A 19,685-nucleotide genomic window follows, 5' to 3' on the forward strand; every position below is an offset into this window, starting at 1 on the left:
GAATAATATTCGGGGGGGGGGGGGGTATGGAACATTTCATTACGAGGCTGATATACATTCACATATTTAAGAGGTTAGGCCTGCTCAAGACTTAAAGAATATGATATAAACCAATAAAACTTCAACGAGCGCAACACTAAAAGCCTGATCAAAATCCAGTTTAAAAAACAAGTACCGAAGTTATTGAATTTCAAAATCTGACAGTATTTGGTGAAAACGATTTAGGCCTATATTCGCAATTGATGGTGTATGCGCGTGCAACATGTCTCCCACTGACAAAAAAAAGCATATGTGATCTTTCATATGAAATCAAAAGTCAATCCTATATTGCGTTTTATTTTTTGTGGGCAAACTTGAGTAAATAAGCAAATTCTAATTTAGTAAGTTCATATATGTAACAGTCAGACGATGGAAATATTCATTTTTACAAAGACATGCGTAAAAGGTTCCATAGAAAACAACTGTTTTCAATTTTTATCGATTATAATGGGAACGTATGTCTGATTTTACTTTTTCTCTATTCAAATTGTCATTTTCAGTCTGGATTACACCTTCAACGTTGTGCTGAATCGGGAACTACGCCATCTACGGCGAATGTCTGATAGACGTAACAGCTTAAAGACAGGGATTACCAAATCAGGTAAAATTTCATATTTATGAAAAATCGAAAGTTCTCTCCTTCACCTTACAATCATGTTTTTTTATAAATCATGTCATTTCATTTATTTAAAAAGATTTAATATTTTAAGATTAAGAAATATGTTTCATAATAGGGCATATTTGCTAATGTAAATCGATAAAATGTTATCATTTATTACCTTCTCTCCCTCCATTCATCTTACTTTTGTACTCATTTTACAATCCCTTTCTCTCTCTTCTTCTTCTCCCCATTTCCTTTCTTATTCGTGCTGTAGTTCTTCTTCTCTTTTCTTTTAAATTCTTCATCGTTTATCTTTCATCAGTTCATTACATTTCATTGTATTCTTCTCTTTTCTTTTGTTAACGGCTCCTCTCTCTCTCTCTCTCCGGCCCCCTCTTGCCCATTCTATTTCTCCCTTCCTCTTCCTTTTCCTATTATTTTTTTTTTATTTTCACACATCGATCATGGTGGCTCAACGGTAGATCGCGCGCCTCATGAATAGGAGGTCGTGAGTTCGATCCCTTGCCGAATCATCCCAAAGACTTTAATAAAATGAGACCTTTTGGGACCGATTGCACGAAAGGGTCTTTGCAAGGACCGGCTTTCGTGTCGCCCATTTCTATGTGGAACGCATTTTGAATAAATCATCTGCAAACATATTGAATTCGTCTGTTAAAATAAACAAAATGTTTGTTTATAAAATGATGTAATATATCATGAACTTGTATAAAATTTGATTTAAAAGCAAGCTAACAAATCTTATTCTTTATCATAAATTTCAGAAACACCCCGCTTATAGACCAATTTCATAACGTGAGAGGGCAGCAGACTGGTCGCCATGCTGCGGTGGGCGAATCAACTTTTATAGTACACAAGTCAATAGGGTATTTGGTACATTCGTTCGATTTATTTTTTATTTTGGACCAATTGAGCAGATTTCTTGTAAGATTCACAATGAGCATTAATTGGAGAAGTTTAGGTCGCAGCTGTGCTGTGTTCAATTGCCACAATTGGAGAAAGCTTCAGAATTGGAAGCAAAGTGAATGTGAAATTCACTCGCCTTGGACTCATAAAGCCTGTTTGTGTGTGAAGCCGTACTCCCTGCATAGGTTTCCAGGCCGTGATGACGGAATGCGTCGCCAGTGGCCCTCTCTTCCCCTTCCTCCTTTCTCCTTCCTCTCTGTTTTATTCTCTTCCCTTCCTCCTTTCTCCTTCCTATCTGTTTTATTCTCTTGCCTTGTCCCCTCCTTTTGGATACTTATAGGCCTGCATAAAATGTGGTGGTGGTGGGTTTTTTGTGGGGGGGAGGGAGGGAGGGGGGATTTATTTGATCATGCTTAGATGGAAATAATAGTCTCTCTCTCTCTCCCTCTCTCTCTCACACTATCCCCCCCCCTCTCTCTCTCTCTCTCACTATCCCCTTCTCTGTATTACACTATCCCTCTCTCTCCCTCTCACACACTCTCTCGCTAGCCCCCCCCCTCTCTCTCTCACTACCCCCCCTTTCTCACTATTCCCCTCTCCCCTCTCACTATCCCCCTCCTCTCACACATACTCTCTCCCCCCTCTCCCCTCTCTCATCCTCTCTCTCATCCCCTCTCTCTCTCTCTCTCTCTCTCTCTCACTCTATGTCTCGTTCACTCTCCCGCTACTCTAACATAATTTACTAGCAACAAGAAGTGAGCTCCCTGATGAAAACCAACAGCGATTCTTGGTCATCATCAACTCACTTTTACTGACAAAACTAAGGGGAAAAAGTAGCCAAAGTGCAAAAATTCATCATACCTTCATCGGTCAGATATGGCCATTGTCTTACATCGTCTACCCAGGTGTCCATGTTTTATTTTATTGATTTATCATGAAGTTAATGACACAATATCAGAGCTTATCTGTAATCTTTCATTGAATTTGTACACAGAGCCAATCGCGGTCAGCGCACTTGCCCACCGCAGCAATGGCGTCGCCGATAGAGGGCCAAATACATAAACCGGCCGTGAAATTGGTCTATAGCGTATCATAAAAGATGGGCGACACGAAAGACGGTCCTTGCAAAGACCCTTTCGTGCAATCGTCCCCTGACTTCTTGCAAAGACCCTTTCGTGCAATTGTCCCCTGACTTCTTGCCAGGCGCTCAGCATCTAAATTGTATAGAAGTAAACAAATTAATCATAATATGGCAGCCAAGTATCCCCTAGACCTAGTCTTTCTTCGTTCCTCTTCGTCAATCAGATCCAGTCGCTCATCTTCATGTAATTTAAACCACGGCCCTCGCATACGAAGATCAGATACGGTGATTGTGCTTTGTATATTATTGCCCCTTCTTTGTGGAACAAGCTCCAAACTCAAAATGCTCTCTCTGTTGAGATTTTCACATCCTCACTCAAAACTCACCTTTTCTCAACGATGACATAGTTTTTTTATTATTAATTTTATTTAATTAATGGATATTTTATTATTTACTTTATTCAGGCAACCTGTGCGCTTTGAAACACCCATATAAAGCATCTTATAAATGTTATCATTAGTAGTATTATTAGTAATATTATTATCATCATCATTATTATCATTTTATTATCAGTATTATTACCATTATTATTGTTATTATTATCATCATCATCATTATTATTATCATTACTACTACTACTACTACTACTGCTGCGCTGCTGTTGCTGCTACTACTATTAATACTAATATTAATACCACTATTACTACTACTACTACTACTACTACTACTACTACTACTACTATTAATACTACTATTACTACTACTACTACTACCACTACTACTACTACTACTACTACTACTACTACTACTACTACTACTACTACTACTACTGCTGCTGCTGCTGCTGCTGCTGCTGCTGCTACTACTACTATTAATACTACTATTACTACTACTACTACTACTGCTGCTGCTGCTGCTGCTACTACTACTATCAATACTACTATTAATACTACTACTACTACTACTACTACTACTACTACTACGACTACTACTACTACTACTACTATTAATACTACTATTATTTATTTATTTATTTATTTATTGAAATATATTTATTCAGGAAAAACACAAGATCAGTATAAAAACACTGTTTTCATCAAAATTCTAAGCTGATATATGAATACGACCAGCTGCATATAATAAGCTAAAAAAAAAGAAAAGAACGACTATGGCAGTTCGTATTACGCAGTTTTATTGAGAATCAGTATTTACAAGTTAAAATGAGAAAGAGAAAAGGAACCAGGAACCATTTGCAAACCTCGTAATCCATTTAAAGAGTAAGCCTACACACTACGCACCCATCCATCCATCCACCCTATCACCCAAAACACATTCACCCACAATTAGTCACAATCAATCGCAATCAGTCAACCCCACCCAGATTGATTCATAAACTCTCAAACAATCACAGTAGACAGATCACCCTGCAACAACACATGAATAGAAACAGTCCACACACGACTCATTCACTGATTGTAAAAAGGAAACGAAGCTTGCAATGTCCAGGTCCCCTCTCAATATAAATGATTGCACAAAAGGTTTAAAAGAGACTAAAAATAAATGCAGCTGGACGTTTACATTGGTAAAAATACATAAGGCAACACTTAGTTAAAAAAAACTTTCTTATACAAATGCTTAAAAGATAGTACAGATGTTGAAGTTTTTGTGGCGTATGGCAAAGTGTTCCAAAGTTTACCTCCCGCATACATAAAACCATGTTTGAAACATTCTAGATTAGGTTTTGGCAAGATTACATTAAAAGAATCTGCAGATCTTGTATTAAAACCATGTCTATCAAAGGTCATTTCGATATTATTGCACATTCTAGTGGGAGCAAATCCATGAATACATTTATACATCAGTAATGCTAAGAAATAATCCCTTCTTTGTTCGAAAGTTTGCCATTTCAATGACTTAATTAGATCTAGACCATTAGAATTTTCATAATCAAAATTTTTTGATACGATCCTTGCAGCTCTTTTTGTAACCGTGTGAGTATCTGTTTATTTTTTTATTTTTTTATTTTATTTTTTTATTTTTTGCTGAGCAATTACCCCATACTGAGCATGAATAGTCAAAGTTGGGTTGAATAATTGTTTTATATATTAGATTCAAAGCATTCAAATCCAAATAAAAGCTCATTTTTCGCAGAGCAAAAAGTTTTTTGGCAAGTAACTTGGCAAGATTTTGAACATGAAAATTCCAACTTAACTTATTATCGATCGTTACTCCAAGATATCGAATATTATTCACCTGTTCTATTTTCTTGTTATCTATGAATATATTAATATGAAAAGAAGATCTTGGACTTAACGACATTACTTTGGTCTTATCGATATTTATACATAATTTATTATTGTGGTACCAAGAGGTAAGTGAGATTAAATCATTTTGTAGTGTATCTATGGCTTTTTCAACACTATTGTGAGAGAAGTATATAACTACATCGTCAGCAAAAATATTACATGAACAATATTTCAAACAATCTGTAATATCATTAATAAATAATAAAAATAAAATGGGGCCAAGGACACTACCTTGGGGCACACCTGTAATTACATCCCCTGGTTCAGAGAACTGATCATGACAATAAACGATTTGCGTTCGTTGGGATAAATAACTTTGAAACCATTTTATTTCTGACCCATTAATCCCATAACATTTCAGTTTTTTTAACAATAATTCATGGTTAATAGAATCAAAGCATTTTGAAATATCAAGAAAGCAAGCTGTGACAACTTCATTATTATTAAAAGATTCCAACCAGTCATCAACTACTTTATGTAGGCAAGTAGTTGTTGAGTGGTTGGGTAAAAAGGCAAACTGATCAATATTTATCAAGTTATTTTTACGAAGATAGTATAATAATTGATTTTGTATTTCTTTCTCAAAGAGTTTTGAAATATGGCAGGCAACAGAAATCGGTCGATAGTTAGACGGATCATTTTTGTCTCCCTTGCCTTTGTATACAGGGGTTGTTTTAGTACGTTTCCAATCAAGCGGAACAGTGCCTTCTTCCAAACTTTCGTTAAATAAATAACAAAGAGAAATTGCGATGTAAGGAGCCGCTATACATAATAGTTTCGAATCGATATTAAGTATATCATTATTACTTTCAGTGCCGAGGTTTAAAAGGCATTTTGAAATTTTGTTTTCATCAATATTTTCAAATTTAAATTCATAAATACAATCAGGATGCTTCCATGAAAATTGACCAGTTTGATTATCAACCAAATTCCTACCAATGTTAATGAAAAAATTGTTAAGAAAATCTGCGTCAATGTTAGACGGAATAGTATCCCGTCGTTTACCTCTGCCTGTAATTCTGTTTAGCTCACGTCAAATCTTTTTAGAGTTGTGCTTAATGTTCATTGACAATTTGACTGAAGTAATCCTTCTTACGTTTACGGATTAGTTTCGTAATGTGATTTCGAATCTTACGGAAATTTTTCTTCAAATTGGGATTTGACTTACTCTTATCCTTTAAATAATCTCTTTTATACATGAGTTTAACAATATCACTAGAAATCCATGGGCAACATCTTTTTTTAACCCTCCTTTGTTTAATGGGGGCGTATTTATTACAAATAGACAGAAATTTAAATTTCCAAAAGCACCACGCCTTTTCAATGTCATTAAATTTTTGTAAAGTATGTATAGAGGAAAATTCAGTCTGTAGGTCAGTTACAAAAGCAGACTGATCAAAATTTTTAAAGTCACGGTACGTAACTGTTTTATGTTTCGCCTTTATTTCATCTTTAATACTAATACAGGTATAGACAAGATAGTGGTCACTAATAGCTATTTTTGCAACCTTACATACCGAATGTTTATCAGGACAACTAGTCAATATATGATCTAGGCATTTTTCTGAGTTTTCTGTTACCCTAGTAAATTGTGTAACAATTTGTTTTAATGAAAATAAGTTTTCTAACATAAAAATAGGGTTACAGCTTAAGTCATTATTAGTATTATAATCATAATTCAAGTCACCTAGTATAATAAGTTCTTTGTTTTCAGTCGTAACTTTTTCAAGCGTTTCGGTAAGATAGTCTAAGTATTTTTTTTCAGAATTTGGTGGTCTGTAGACACAACCTATAATAATTCTATCATTTCTGTTAAGTGAAAGTTCGATCCAAATAGCTTCAAGAAAATCTGTTAAAAGATCATTCCTTTGAGTAAAAGATATATTGTGATGGATATAAAAACAGACGCCACCTCCACGTCGAGAGCCGGTCTGTCCTTCCTGACCAATACATAATCATCAATTAGAACATTGGAATCATCTATTAAATCATGGAGCCAGCTTTCGGAAATACAAAATATATCGAAAGGAACATTATTAAGCAAAAAACGGATTTCATCTATTTTATCAATCAAACTACGAACGTTGAGATGGCCTATTTTTAGACCATGTTGCTCTGATAGACAGATTGCACATTTTTTAAACTCATTAGAATAGGTAGGAGGTGGAACAGACGTGACGTTTTTGGCACGCTCTTCTTGGCCGTGATCCTAGTAATAATAGTAAGGACATGCCTTTTCCTTGTGACCTAGTTGGTAACAAAGGTTACATTGTAGTTGAATACCATGCCGACAGTTGGACGAGCGATGATTGGGTTCGCCACAGTTAGTGCATCCAGTTGCATATGAAAAAGGTAATGTTGATGAGCGGGCTACTGAAGCATAAGATCGCGGAATGTTGTTGGATCGTTGAGACTGTAATGGGTGTTGAGTTGATGGCATCCTTCGGTAACCCGGGTAAATGGGCGGCTGAAAAGTTGGAGGAGGCACAGGGGGTAGAACTTGAGGGGGTTGTGTTTGCGATTGAGGGAATTGGATTCCGGGAGGAAAGTAATACTGCGGAGGGTATTGGACAGAAGGGGGGAGTCTGGTGGATGGTTGGGAGGGGGTAGGAGGTTGACGAGGCCGAGGAAAAGAAGGCGTTGGCTGTGAAGTTCGAGACGAAGGTGTCTGCTGGGCTATCCTTTCCGTTCCTGGTGGGGGTGGTTGCTGACGAAGTGGGGGGTATTCTTGTCGAGATGGTGGTCGAGTTGATGGTTGCGAAGTAGAAGTATATGCGGATTCCGCCGGAGTTGTAGAATTAGCATGTCGACTTGTATCGGACGGCCTGTCGAGTAGTGATTCGACAGCATGTTGCATTTTCTTTAAGTCCCTTGACAGTTGATCAACTCGTATATGCATACACTTGCATCGCATGCAAATTCGTGTATTAGCCTCACATTTCAGGTCGCAGATCTCACAGACGTTCTCATCATTGTCATTATCTGACAGATCAACAATGGAACTGTTGCGAGTGGTGTCACTCGTGTCAATTACGTCATCTTGCTTACGTTGTAAAACAAAATGGCGGCAGATTTCAATGTTCAAAGCTGGGTAAATTTGGGTTAGTTCTCCAAGAAAGAAATCAGTAGTGGAAAGTTCATCAGGCACATTAGTATGAGCTTTCAGTACAAGTTCCAACGAGTATAAAATACTTTGGTTAGTGATTCCTTTAGGAAGTTTAAACTTAAAGGAAGAGGTCCCTGGTTGACCGCGACATTTGTTTGTTCGAATAGTTTTTGCCATATGGGACTAAGGAACGAACAAATTCGGAGTTCATGAAAACGAAGAGTACGAGACGAAGAAATGCACTTACTTTTGCGAACGTTGTAGTGTTGCATATAATCCAGTAGTATCCATAAAAGATTCCAAGGAGTTAGTAAATGTTGTCCAGCACACAAAATATAATAGTCTTGATGTCAAAAGCATAAAAATAGTAAATTTCCGTATAAAAGTACAAAAGTCAAGAGTTCACGCTTGCATAATTCACGTCTACTACTACTACTGCTACTTCTACTATTAATACTATTACTACTACTATTACTACTACTACTACTACTACTACTAAAATTACTACTACTACTACTACTACTACTACTACTACTACTACTACTACTACTACTACTACTACTACTACTACCACTACCACTACTACTACTACTACTACTACTACTACTACTACTACTACTACTACTACTACTACCACTACCACTACAACTACCACCACTACTACTACTACTACTACTACTACTACTACTACTACTACTACTACTACTACTACTACTACTACTGCTACTACTACTATTAATACTACTACTACTACTACCACTACTACTACTACTACTACTACTACTACTACTACTACTACCACTACTATTACTACTACCACTACTACTACTACTACTACTACTACCACTACCACTCCTACTACCACCACTACTACTACTACTACTACTACTACTACTACTGCTACTGCTACTATTAATACTACTATTACTACTACTACAACTTCTGCTGCCATGGGTGTCGATCGGTATTCTTGGTTGGGGGGGGGATGATTGACAAATATGTTCATGTGGATGGGGATCTTTCAACATTACCCCCACTAAAATCACAAGTTAGGACATTTGAGAGTGGTTGATAGGCATGGAGTGCTTGGAAATACCTTTATTGTTGTAGTGTACTGAAAATTCAATTTGTCACAAGTAAGCCTATTCTAAACTAATACGAAAGAAAAAAATGACAAAAATTGTCTGGACCATGTACATAGTGATCTGTTTATTGAGCATGATGTATAGACACACACGTATATGTATATATATATATATTTATATAGATATCACCCTCACCAACAGTGCGAGCGCGAAGCGCGAGCTGAAATTTTTAAGTATGACATGAAAACAGGAAAAATGTACCTGTTTAGGTTTGTTTTTAGTAACTCACGAGGATAGATTAGTATGTATCTCACTAGAGAGCGAGCTAAAATTTCTTTTATATTCTGACCTGAAAGCTTGACATTCTAAGCATTTTTGGTACCAATGATTAAGATGGGTATCTAGAAGAACAATAGATGCGAGCGCAAAGCGCGAGCTGAAAATTTTGATAATTCGATCTGGGGGGCGTTTCATCAATATTTTCGTCCGGCAAGTAGTCAGATCTGACAACTTTCCTGGATTCTGATTGGTTGAGAAGCACTGTTACTATAGCAACTGTCGGATAAAACGTCTGACAAGTCCTTTCATGAAACGCTCCCCTGGAAAAAAGATAGTTTAATGGACGCTTCTACTAAAGAACAAGATATATCATATCCATCAAAAGATTATTGCAAATAGAAGCGGGAGTTCTTTTGAGGTTTAGAACTAAAAACGGGACATTCTATTCACCTATTTAATGATGAAAAGTATGGGTTGTTGGTACAGAAATCATGCGAGCGCGAAGCGCGAGCTGAAAACTTATATATTCCATTCTGAAAAGGCAGACATTTTGAGCACGATTTTAAATGAAAATCGAGTTGGTATCTCAATCTCACTTGCTGATTTCAGTGTAGCATTACAATCTTATTCTATTTTTAGTTGCACATGCGGAATTATGGGGGGGGGGCAAAACGATATCTTTTCCCCCCTGCCCCCTCCCCCGATCGACGCCTCTGTGTATACAACTTCTCTTAAATCTAACCCGACTGGCAATATTTTTTTTTTCTTAATGCATGATGATAAAATGCAGATTCGGACCAATAATTATTAAGACTAGCACAAATTACAAACCTTGTGGCTTCTCGTGCGCCATCGGGCTCACCGTCATTCCATAGAGCTATTACTGTAATAGCTATACGGTCATTCCTTAGACGATTTATCTTGCCACCCTTTTACTCTGGTTTATTTTTCCACCCTTTTGAATTAATTGATTCATCAAAATTAATTTATTCACCACTGGTGGGATGAAACACCCTATCAACAAAAGTTGTTTTTCGTAAGGGTCCTTTTTATGTCATGTGCTAAAAAATATCATATACATAAACATTTCATTCTTTTTCATTTGAATCTCCACCCATCTGTTTAATAGTCCTGAAAAGGAGGGTTTTTATTCTATATACACAAATTGCGAGGGAAACAAACTGATTGATGGTATACTATAATCATCATGATCAAACTTTATTTTTTCATCATCATCATTATAATTTTTCTACCCTAAATTATTGGGGGGATGATTATACAGGCCATCCCCCCCACTTGAAATATTGGGGAATATATCCCCCCATCCCCCCGTGATCGACACCCATGACTGCTCCTACTACTATTTGTCTATTATCACGTCCACATATACCCCCCCTTCAGTGTCATGGGAACGATTTTTTGACTGGGTTGCTGAAGGAGATTTAAAAAGAAGAAAAAAGGGTTATTGGTTCCTAGGAATTTGAAGGCAGAAAAAAAGGGTTTTTACTACAAAATGAAGATTAAATTGGTTCAGAGGACTTCGGAAAGCAAAAAAAAAAGAAAGTAAACTAGAAAAGGAAGGTCATTTGGTTACCTTGGCATTTTTACACATCTTTCAGAATACCGGGGAGGGAGGAGGGCTGCCGGTGGAGAATAATACACGTGGCACCCCAAGAAATTTATTGGGGTGCTTAAACACCCCAGCACCCCACTTACCAAGGCCATGACCTCTATCCATCTTTTTTCCTTTGTATTATCAAGATAGTACGCTGGGGAATTAACACTGGTTGCATGTGCACCTTCCCCTTGTTCTACTTTCAACAGCTGATTTTCTAAACTTGGCTTCCACCTCCCCAAGTTGTGCACCCCATGCCACTTTAGTTCCACGGACCTACCCAGGAAGTCGGGGGGGGGGGGGCACTTCTATTGACGAGTGGATACCATGCACGAACAAAGAAACGCGTAAAAGGAGTAGGGGGCTCTTTTTCAAGATAGGGCACGTTACGTACTTAATGTAATAAGGGTGTCAAAATATAAAAATACTGAATAGAGGGGTATTTAAATTTTGCAAGATATTTGGTCAAATTTGCGAGGTTATAAAAGATACTAAAATGTTTTATAAAGGGTGTACTTTTTGCTCCAACACTTCAGAGTCCGACCGACGTCCCAAACAAAACAATAAAATATTGCTGTACTTGTTTAGGGGGGGGGGGGGGTCAATCCAGGGAATGCTTGCCAATGGTACCGTTTTCTTTCAAGTACTTGTTAAGGATAGGGTTTCACATGCCAATTCTTATTAAGGGGTGCATTTTCAGAATATGGAAAATACTTGTTTAGATTGTTTTTCGAGACCCCATGGTCGCGCATGGTATCCCCCCCCCCCCGGGCCTGATGTGCACCTATCCTTACTGAAACCAGCCTACGCCCTTGCAATTATACTCCTTCTCTTGTGATATATCTGTCTTTCATATTTCTCAGATCAGTACTCTAATCATTATGGCGGCTAACTTCACCCCAGACCAACAATGTGAAGGAAAGGAGTGTCAATCAATCACAGATGTGACGTACTACGTGGAGGAGAAGAAGAGACTCTGTGATGACTGCGCCTCTAAAGAAGGACGCAACGCAAGAGTTAAAAGAGGTGTACCAAATATTTATTGTGAAGAACATGATGAAAAGGTAAAATTATATTGTAAATATCATGGCGTTCCATTGTGTTATTCATGCGCTATGATCAAACATCTACAGCCTTGCGAGAGACAAGATATAAATGATGCAATAAAAGACAGTGGGGCGAGGCTAACAGTTCTAAAAGAAAAAGGGAGGGACAAATTGAAAGAAGGTCGTCTTTATGAAGATGAAATTGACCAATGCACGAAAGACACAGACACCCATCTACAAGCTTTGAAAGATGAAGTTAATTCGATAATCAAGGAGGCGATCAACATAGATAAAGTCAAGGAGAAGATGGATGCTGACAAAATCAACCATAATTTTGATGATCAGAATCAAGTACTTGAAGAAGAGATTATGAAGATTAATGAGAAGATTCGAAAGAACAATGAAGAGAGAGAAAAACAACTTGGATTAATCCATACAAATGCACAGATTAGACAAAGACACATGGACAATAAGAAGATTGGTCTTCATAGAGACATTGATAACATTGTTAAAGAGAAGGATAGGAAGATCAGAGAGTTGATGAAATCATTGCAGGATGACACAAAAACAATAGAGAATGCAATACAGACCATAGATACAGTACTAGAGGACGATAAAAACATTGTTAAAGACGGTCATAGTGTGAACATGTCAGTGAGTGATAAACTAAAGAAACCCCTTTATAAGAATGATGTGAAACAGACCACTCATAGAATATCAGATGTGAGGTTTGTGAAGGGTGTTGAGAGAGAGAAGTATGATGGTAGGATTGGTGGGTATGATGGCGAGTGGATACTAAGTGATACAATCAGTGTCAAAGATAAATTCACATCCCCACGGATTGTTGGTTGCATAGATGAATGTAATGTGATCATCACTGACAGAGCTTTAGGTAGCCACACATATATGTTAGATATGAACACGAAACACATTCAGAGAGTGATAACGGGTACTGATACATCATATGTAGTCTCCTGTGCATTACTGAATGATGACAAGATAGTATGTGGTAGATACTGTACAGGTTGTACAGGGGACAGTTTGACTGGATGCATCAGTGTGTATGACAGACAATGGATGCGCATCAATGACGTCACAATACCCAAAACCACAACCTCATTGGTGGATGTAGCTGTTGACCGTGATGGGATGATCATCGCTGCTGAGCGACTTCGGTCTAAGATATACGTCATCAACCCAGCTGATAGTAAGATCGTGAATACCATCAAATGTAAAGAGGAAGTACTGATGCGAGGTGTGCTATCATCAGGTCACATCATCGCTCAACCTGTTGATAAAAAAGTACTAATCATACACAGACAGGGTGGTCAAAAGGAAATCCCCCACAGTCATGTCATCTTTAATGTCTGTGTTGATCCTATAACAGACGACCTCTACGTCGTGACATCAGATGATGAAAGCAAGACGTGTATTATTGATCAGGTGATGAGTGGGAATGAAGTGAAGATAAGAAGAGTGACGTCATTTCCTCTATCTACTAGAATGACTGATGAGGATGATAGGGTGCTTTACCTTGTTAATTCCCGTGTAATGATCTCATCATCAGGCAAGAAAATTGCTTGTGATGGAGATAGTATTCTCGTATTCGAAAAGAGAATCTCACTATAGAATGATGATATATCGGGATCAATTATTGGATTAACTTTGACAATTTTTGTATACCATGACCAAAGTGATACCATCTTTAGAGAATTATTTGCATCAATTATGTTATTAAGTTGTAGGCCTAATAACTCTCAGCCATTTTAAACATCCCAGTTGAAAATGAACATTTTTTTAATAGGTCCGCATTCAAGAACATAATCACTCATATGGAAATAGGTCTCAATATCATTTGTTAAATCTATTATATGCGATGAAATATTTCATAATGTCATATTTTCTAATTCCTTATTTTTCCGTGTCATATTGAAAGATAGATAGCCATACACACCATGATATAGAGGGGCAGATAATGATCAGATTCAACTGAACACGGTGACCGAACAAATTTAGTTTAGAATGGGCACGCGGACTTACTAGGAAAAGATTCCTGAGATTTAAAAAGAAAAAAAAATAATGAAAAGATATCAAACAAAATAAATTGGAATCATTCACGCTTAATATGACTGGAATTTCGCATGAAGCGAGGAATGTTCATTTTCTTCATGAAAAAAGTGTAACCTATTTCCAGAAATACATGTATATACCAATGGGGCTGTCGGACACTGTTTGAAATAATCTGTTTCGTGACTTTCGTCTGTCATTCTAATAACATTCATGTTTCTATCAGCGAACAAAAAGATGGAAAAATCAATGTAAAATAATCATCTCAATTTTTGGCTTTTATTTTGCGAACAATTAACCAGGTGGCTGCATGAAATATTAGGCTTCAACCAATATTTAAGGAATTCAACACGTTACAAAGTAAAAAAAATAGAAAACATGGTGATATAAAGTGAAATTGACAAGCCAAGTTCCAATGCTTGGACAAAGATTCAGATTCAGATTCATTTATTATTGATCCATTATAAAATGCATAAAAATGTATTTATGCTGCATCTCATTTTACCATTTTCACTTATCTTCCCTCCTATAATAATCTTAAAGTTTCACGAAATTGCAGTTGTTGGACGGTATAGATATATTTAGAATAAACATGATGTGATACTGAAATAATAAAGGTGGAAAACATGCTGAATATTGATATTATGATGCATGATAGGCTTAGAGGGGACAGAGAGAAAGAGAGAAACGGAGAGTAAGAAAACCAAGGGAATGAGGAAGGTTGAACATAAAGAGAGAGAGAGAGAGAGAAGGAAAGATATAGGGATATGACGGGCCAGGGATAATGGGTAGATTATGTTTCAGCATTAGACACCATTCTCCTTATAACACTGGGGTAAATCCGATCCGAGCAATGGGGGGGGGGGTGAAAGCAATATACTGATCTGAAAATTCAAGCAAAGTGGGGACACCAACCACATTAAAAGCTTTGTATACGGGGGTATAATAATGTCTATGTACATAATGCTACCATCTTGGAGTTAAGGACTTTAACGGGTTTTTTTTTCGATAGATGCAAAGTAATAGTGTACATTTAATCTAGTTATGCGAGCGAGTATTTGGAAGACAAGTTATGTCCAAAAACCTCTATCAAGTGGTATGTAATTATCACATCACGGGCAGTGTATAACTGTGTATATACTTTAAATTTATATATTACTAAAGACATATAAGGAATTCGTTCGATGGCATTGTTGAAAAAATTTGCTAGGTTATAATAAACGAATAAGAGCAATTATCAATATGCGACCAAGCGAAGCGAGGGATAGATATAATTTTGGATAGTCGTAAGACGAAATGATGACCAAATCATCTTTCAAGGGGTATGTAATAGAATGGGCGCATTTTGCTACCCTTGAAAAGATGCTTCAGTCGTTTAAAATGATGTGAATATTATTTCAGAGGATGATGAAGGTTAATTAGCAATAAATTACAGAACTACAGAAGAAAAGGAAAGAAATAAAGAGAGCAAATAAGTATCAAACAGTCCATATTCTATTCAATGAAAATTCATGTGCTGACTGGTTAGAGGTGAGATGAGAATGAAAAAGGCAACCATCATTATCGGGATTAAGGGTGCTTATGAAATGATTATAAGTCACCACAAGCCACAAAATTAACTTCCAAATAGGTGATGAAATGTGATAACAATATTGCAGAAAGGAAAGATTTTGAATAAGCTAAGATTATATTGAGAGGTGATGCAATATTCAAAATTTGCAACAGAATTCATACTTGAAATGTTCAACAATTTTTGTGGAATCAATTAAAGTCTCCTATAAACGGATGAAATTGCAAAGTATGAGGGAAATAGTGATGTCCTAACTTGCCTCTGTGTTTAATTAACGGCATTGATTTGGTCAATGTCATCAGTAACTCATTGTTCTCTTAACTCTCGAAGTATAGAGTATACCTATGTTTTCCCCGCTTCCACAAAGATGCAAGGATAGTACGACACCCCAACCACCAGTGTATGATAAATGATATTTCGATTGGTTTATGATCAAAGTAATTACCATATTTATTAGCCAATGGAATCATACACAATGAATACAAGGGGACGTATTACTTATTGCAGGGGATATAACATTACTATATGCTAAACGTGGGGATTTGTAATGGCCAAAATCTTATAAGATTAGATTGAGCGCGGGAGTGGAGCGTCTGCGCAAAAAAGTTTTGCATTTCTAGAATTCAAAACTGGGCAAATTTAAGCACCTTCACCGCATTAAAGGGTGAGTCCACGCATTTATAGTAGTATTAATAATTTGATTATTACATTTTTGTCTTGAAAGTTTGGGAGGGGTGATTTTGCATGCCATCCCCCCATACCCCTTCATTTACGCCCGTGTCTCATGATATATAGTTATGTTGATGTGCAGTAAGTCAATGAAGTTTGCAAAACATGGTATTGAGAGGGTAAAAAGAATGTCTATTGTTATTATATCATGATGTACATTAAGAACAAATGTCTATATCATTATGAGCGCAGGACGAGAGAAGTGAACAAATTAAATGACGTACCCACCTCCAAGAGAAAAATTGCAGCCGTAGTAAGACGGACCGTTCACGATGATGATGATGATGACGATTATGTTTATGATGATTATTATTATGATGATGATGTTGGTGATTATGATGATGATGATTACGATGATGATGATAAGAATTCGCATTTGTTGATGGTTCAATAGCTACCTCGAACTGAAAACTAGTTTATTTTTTTCATAAACAATGTAAAATCCATTTTGGGAAATGTTTTTATTTATCTGATGAATCGGACTCAAGTGATTGTTCTTTGAAACTTAGGCCCATCTTATTCTTCATATTCCTGATATCATACTGGTTAAGATTGTGACAATGATGATGTTGATGATAATAATGATGATGATGATGGCGGCAATGTTAATGATAGTGATGTAGACGACGGTCCCGAATACAGTGACTAGTATACTAATTTGTAATATAGAATTGAGTTAACATTATAATACATATTCATAGAAAAGTGCATATAACTTCATAATACCTAGCTTAGACAAAATATAATTGTATACAGGATATTGATATTGATTGCATTTTATATAGTGTATATAGAACAATCAGTCACTTATGCGGAGCGTTGTGGCCCAGTGGTTTAGTCTTCGGACTTTGAAAGAGAGGGTCGTGGGTTCAAATCCCAGCCATGGCGTAATTTCCTTCAGCAAGAAATTTATCCACAATGTGCTGCACTCGACCCAGGTGAGGTGAATGGGTACCCAGTAGGATTTATTCCTTGAATGCTTTAGCGCCTATATGGCCGCTCAGCTACAGACGGGGTAATAATAATATACCAAGTATATTTCAGTGCCTTGAGCACATAATCAATGTGGATTTGGTATTTTAGAAATACTCTATTATTATTATTATTAGTAGTAGTAGTAGTAGTATTACTTATCATCAAATTGCACTTAATATGTTTATGGTTACATGTATATACTTGTTTTCAAATTGGTGTAATAAGCTTATTATTGTTAGAAAATGGTGTTAGTTTGTACGTATATATTCTGTGATATGATACCACGAATAACCTCGTAACCTATGAATTTGTGAGAATTCATAATAATTGCATTTCAAGTGTTGATAAGTGGAAGAAATGATTTCACATTAACTTCGTTAATATGAAACCAAGTTGAATTCCTTTGTAATTCTGAAACTCTTTTATCTTGAAAATATAATGTAGAGACCTCATTGGTCAGTCATAGCGTTGTGCAGATAAACAGTGGAAAATGATAAGAATGTTGGTTTCAGCAAAATACTGATTTCTAAAATTTCAGTTCTATGCGCTGTCTTATGGGATATCTTTAAAAATATATGTACTAATTATCTTATTTTTACAGATTTTTACAGATATATGTACTAATTATCTTATTTTTACAGATTTCTAGTAAACTCAGTGTTTTCAGCAACGACCCTTTTGTAATTTATCTTTAATCTAAGAGACTTAATTTTGACTATGATATACCCAACCAATAATGATGAGTTAATGCTATTTTCGACATGACAGCCATGCCCAATCTTTCAAGAAAAAACAATAATATACGTTTCAGAGGATATGTGCATGATCTAAATATTACTATTCCTTGTATGATATAAGTTGTAATTAAAATGAGGTATATTTATTCATCAGGAATCATAAATTATTCAAACTTATAAAGTTGTGTTTTTGAGTAGCTGGTAATGGAAACCACAACATATGAGTAGTTCTTTGACTTGATGTATCTCCGCCTCTTACACTGTTAAAAAACCCGTGATTTTACAGAAAATAAACATAAGATTTTGCAGAAAGCAATAACAGAATCATTCTGTAAATTCATAAAACAGGAATCTTTCTGCAATTTAACATAACAGGTCTCTTAAAAAATGGGGAAAAGGGTGTTTTATTCAAGGAAATTTGTAAGATTCCATACACCATTACCAAATTCCTGTAAGATTACGCGATTCAATAAGATGATCTCGAGACTGCTGCAGGAACTTCTTTTATTTTAAGGATAAATTTTCTAACAGTGTAAGTTGATATGTTTCATGTTAATTTTTGGTCTTGTGTAGAAGCAACATGACATCAGTGGGATCGTTCCCTTTGATTTTGTTCTGTTTTCATTTTCTATCGGATTTTGACTCTTTCGCGTGAAATATATTGTTCTTGGGAATGTTTGGCATAAATCACAGTCTCTTCTCTTTTGTCAGTTTATATTTTCAGCAAGCTGATTTCGAACAATAATTGGAATCAAAAGGTTGTTATTGTAGGCTCGTTGAGAATCAGCATCTTTTTTGGAAATACCCAATTTAGATACTGTTTCACAAAGGCATACAAACAATCGTAAAATGGCAATGTCAAAACATGGGTATTATTGAATGTACATATTGCTCATAATATTCACAATGAACCAACCAGAATCAATATTTATAATGAGAAATTGATTGTAGCTTTGTGTGTTACGGGCCACTGAACGTAGTTGTACATTGGACTTTGTTGTTAAATCACTTCTTTATGACTGAATGCTCACACACATTAAATCTCGGTTCCTTTATTTCATGATATCTGTAAACTTATGAACATTTGTGAATAATAAAACTACATTGCTCGGCTTCATATTAACATTGTGACTGAGGTATATGTTATGTATATGGAATTTGGACATGAAAGAAATCAATTTTACGAACAATATTTACTTTAATGTGATATGACTGATAGTAAGATTGATTTTATTATGTTACAATACACTGCCGTTGGTTGTTGATGAGAGGGTGCAAAGAAGCAGAGAGAGAGAGAGAGAGAGAGCTAGTGTATTGATTAAACAGGGAAAACATGGAGAAGGAGATAGCTTGTGAGATAAAGATGATTGATTTAAAGGTCAAGTCCCCCTCAGAAAAAAATGTTGATTTGAATCAATAGAGAAAAATCAGACAAGCACAATCCTGAAAATTTCATCAAAATCGGATGTAAAATAAGAAAGTTATGACATTTCAAAGTTTCGAGCCAGTTACATCCAAATGAGAG

The 19,685-nt window shown here is 36.2% G+C and overlaps 1 protein-coding gene across 1 annotated transcript in view; it reads left to right on the forward strand.

Moving 5' to 3' along the window:
* The window catches only part of LOC121417524, a 36,346-nt gene extending 22,581 nt beyond the window's left edge, over positions 1-13,765 (forward strand). The window contains exons 2-3 of the mRNA XM_041611244.1: positions 540-640; positions 11,900-13,765. Of these exons, the coding sequence (XP_041467178.1) occupies positions 11,918-13,711 (1,794 nt within the window). The 5' untranslated portion in view covers positions 540-640; positions 11,900-11,917 and the 3' untranslated portion in view covers positions 13,712-13,765. The remainder of the gene's footprint in view (positions 1-539; positions 641-11,899) is intronic.
* The last annotated feature ends 5,920 nt before the right edge of the window (positions 13,766-19,685 follow it).

This window comes from Lytechinus variegatus, chromosome 6 (assembly GCF_018143015.1).
Source record: "Lytechinus variegatus isolate NC3 chromosome 6, Lvar_3.0, whole genome shotgun sequence".
Lineage (NCBI taxonomy): Eukaryota > Metazoa > Echinodermata > Echinoidea > Temnopleuroida > Toxopneustidae > Lytechinus > Lytechinus variegatus.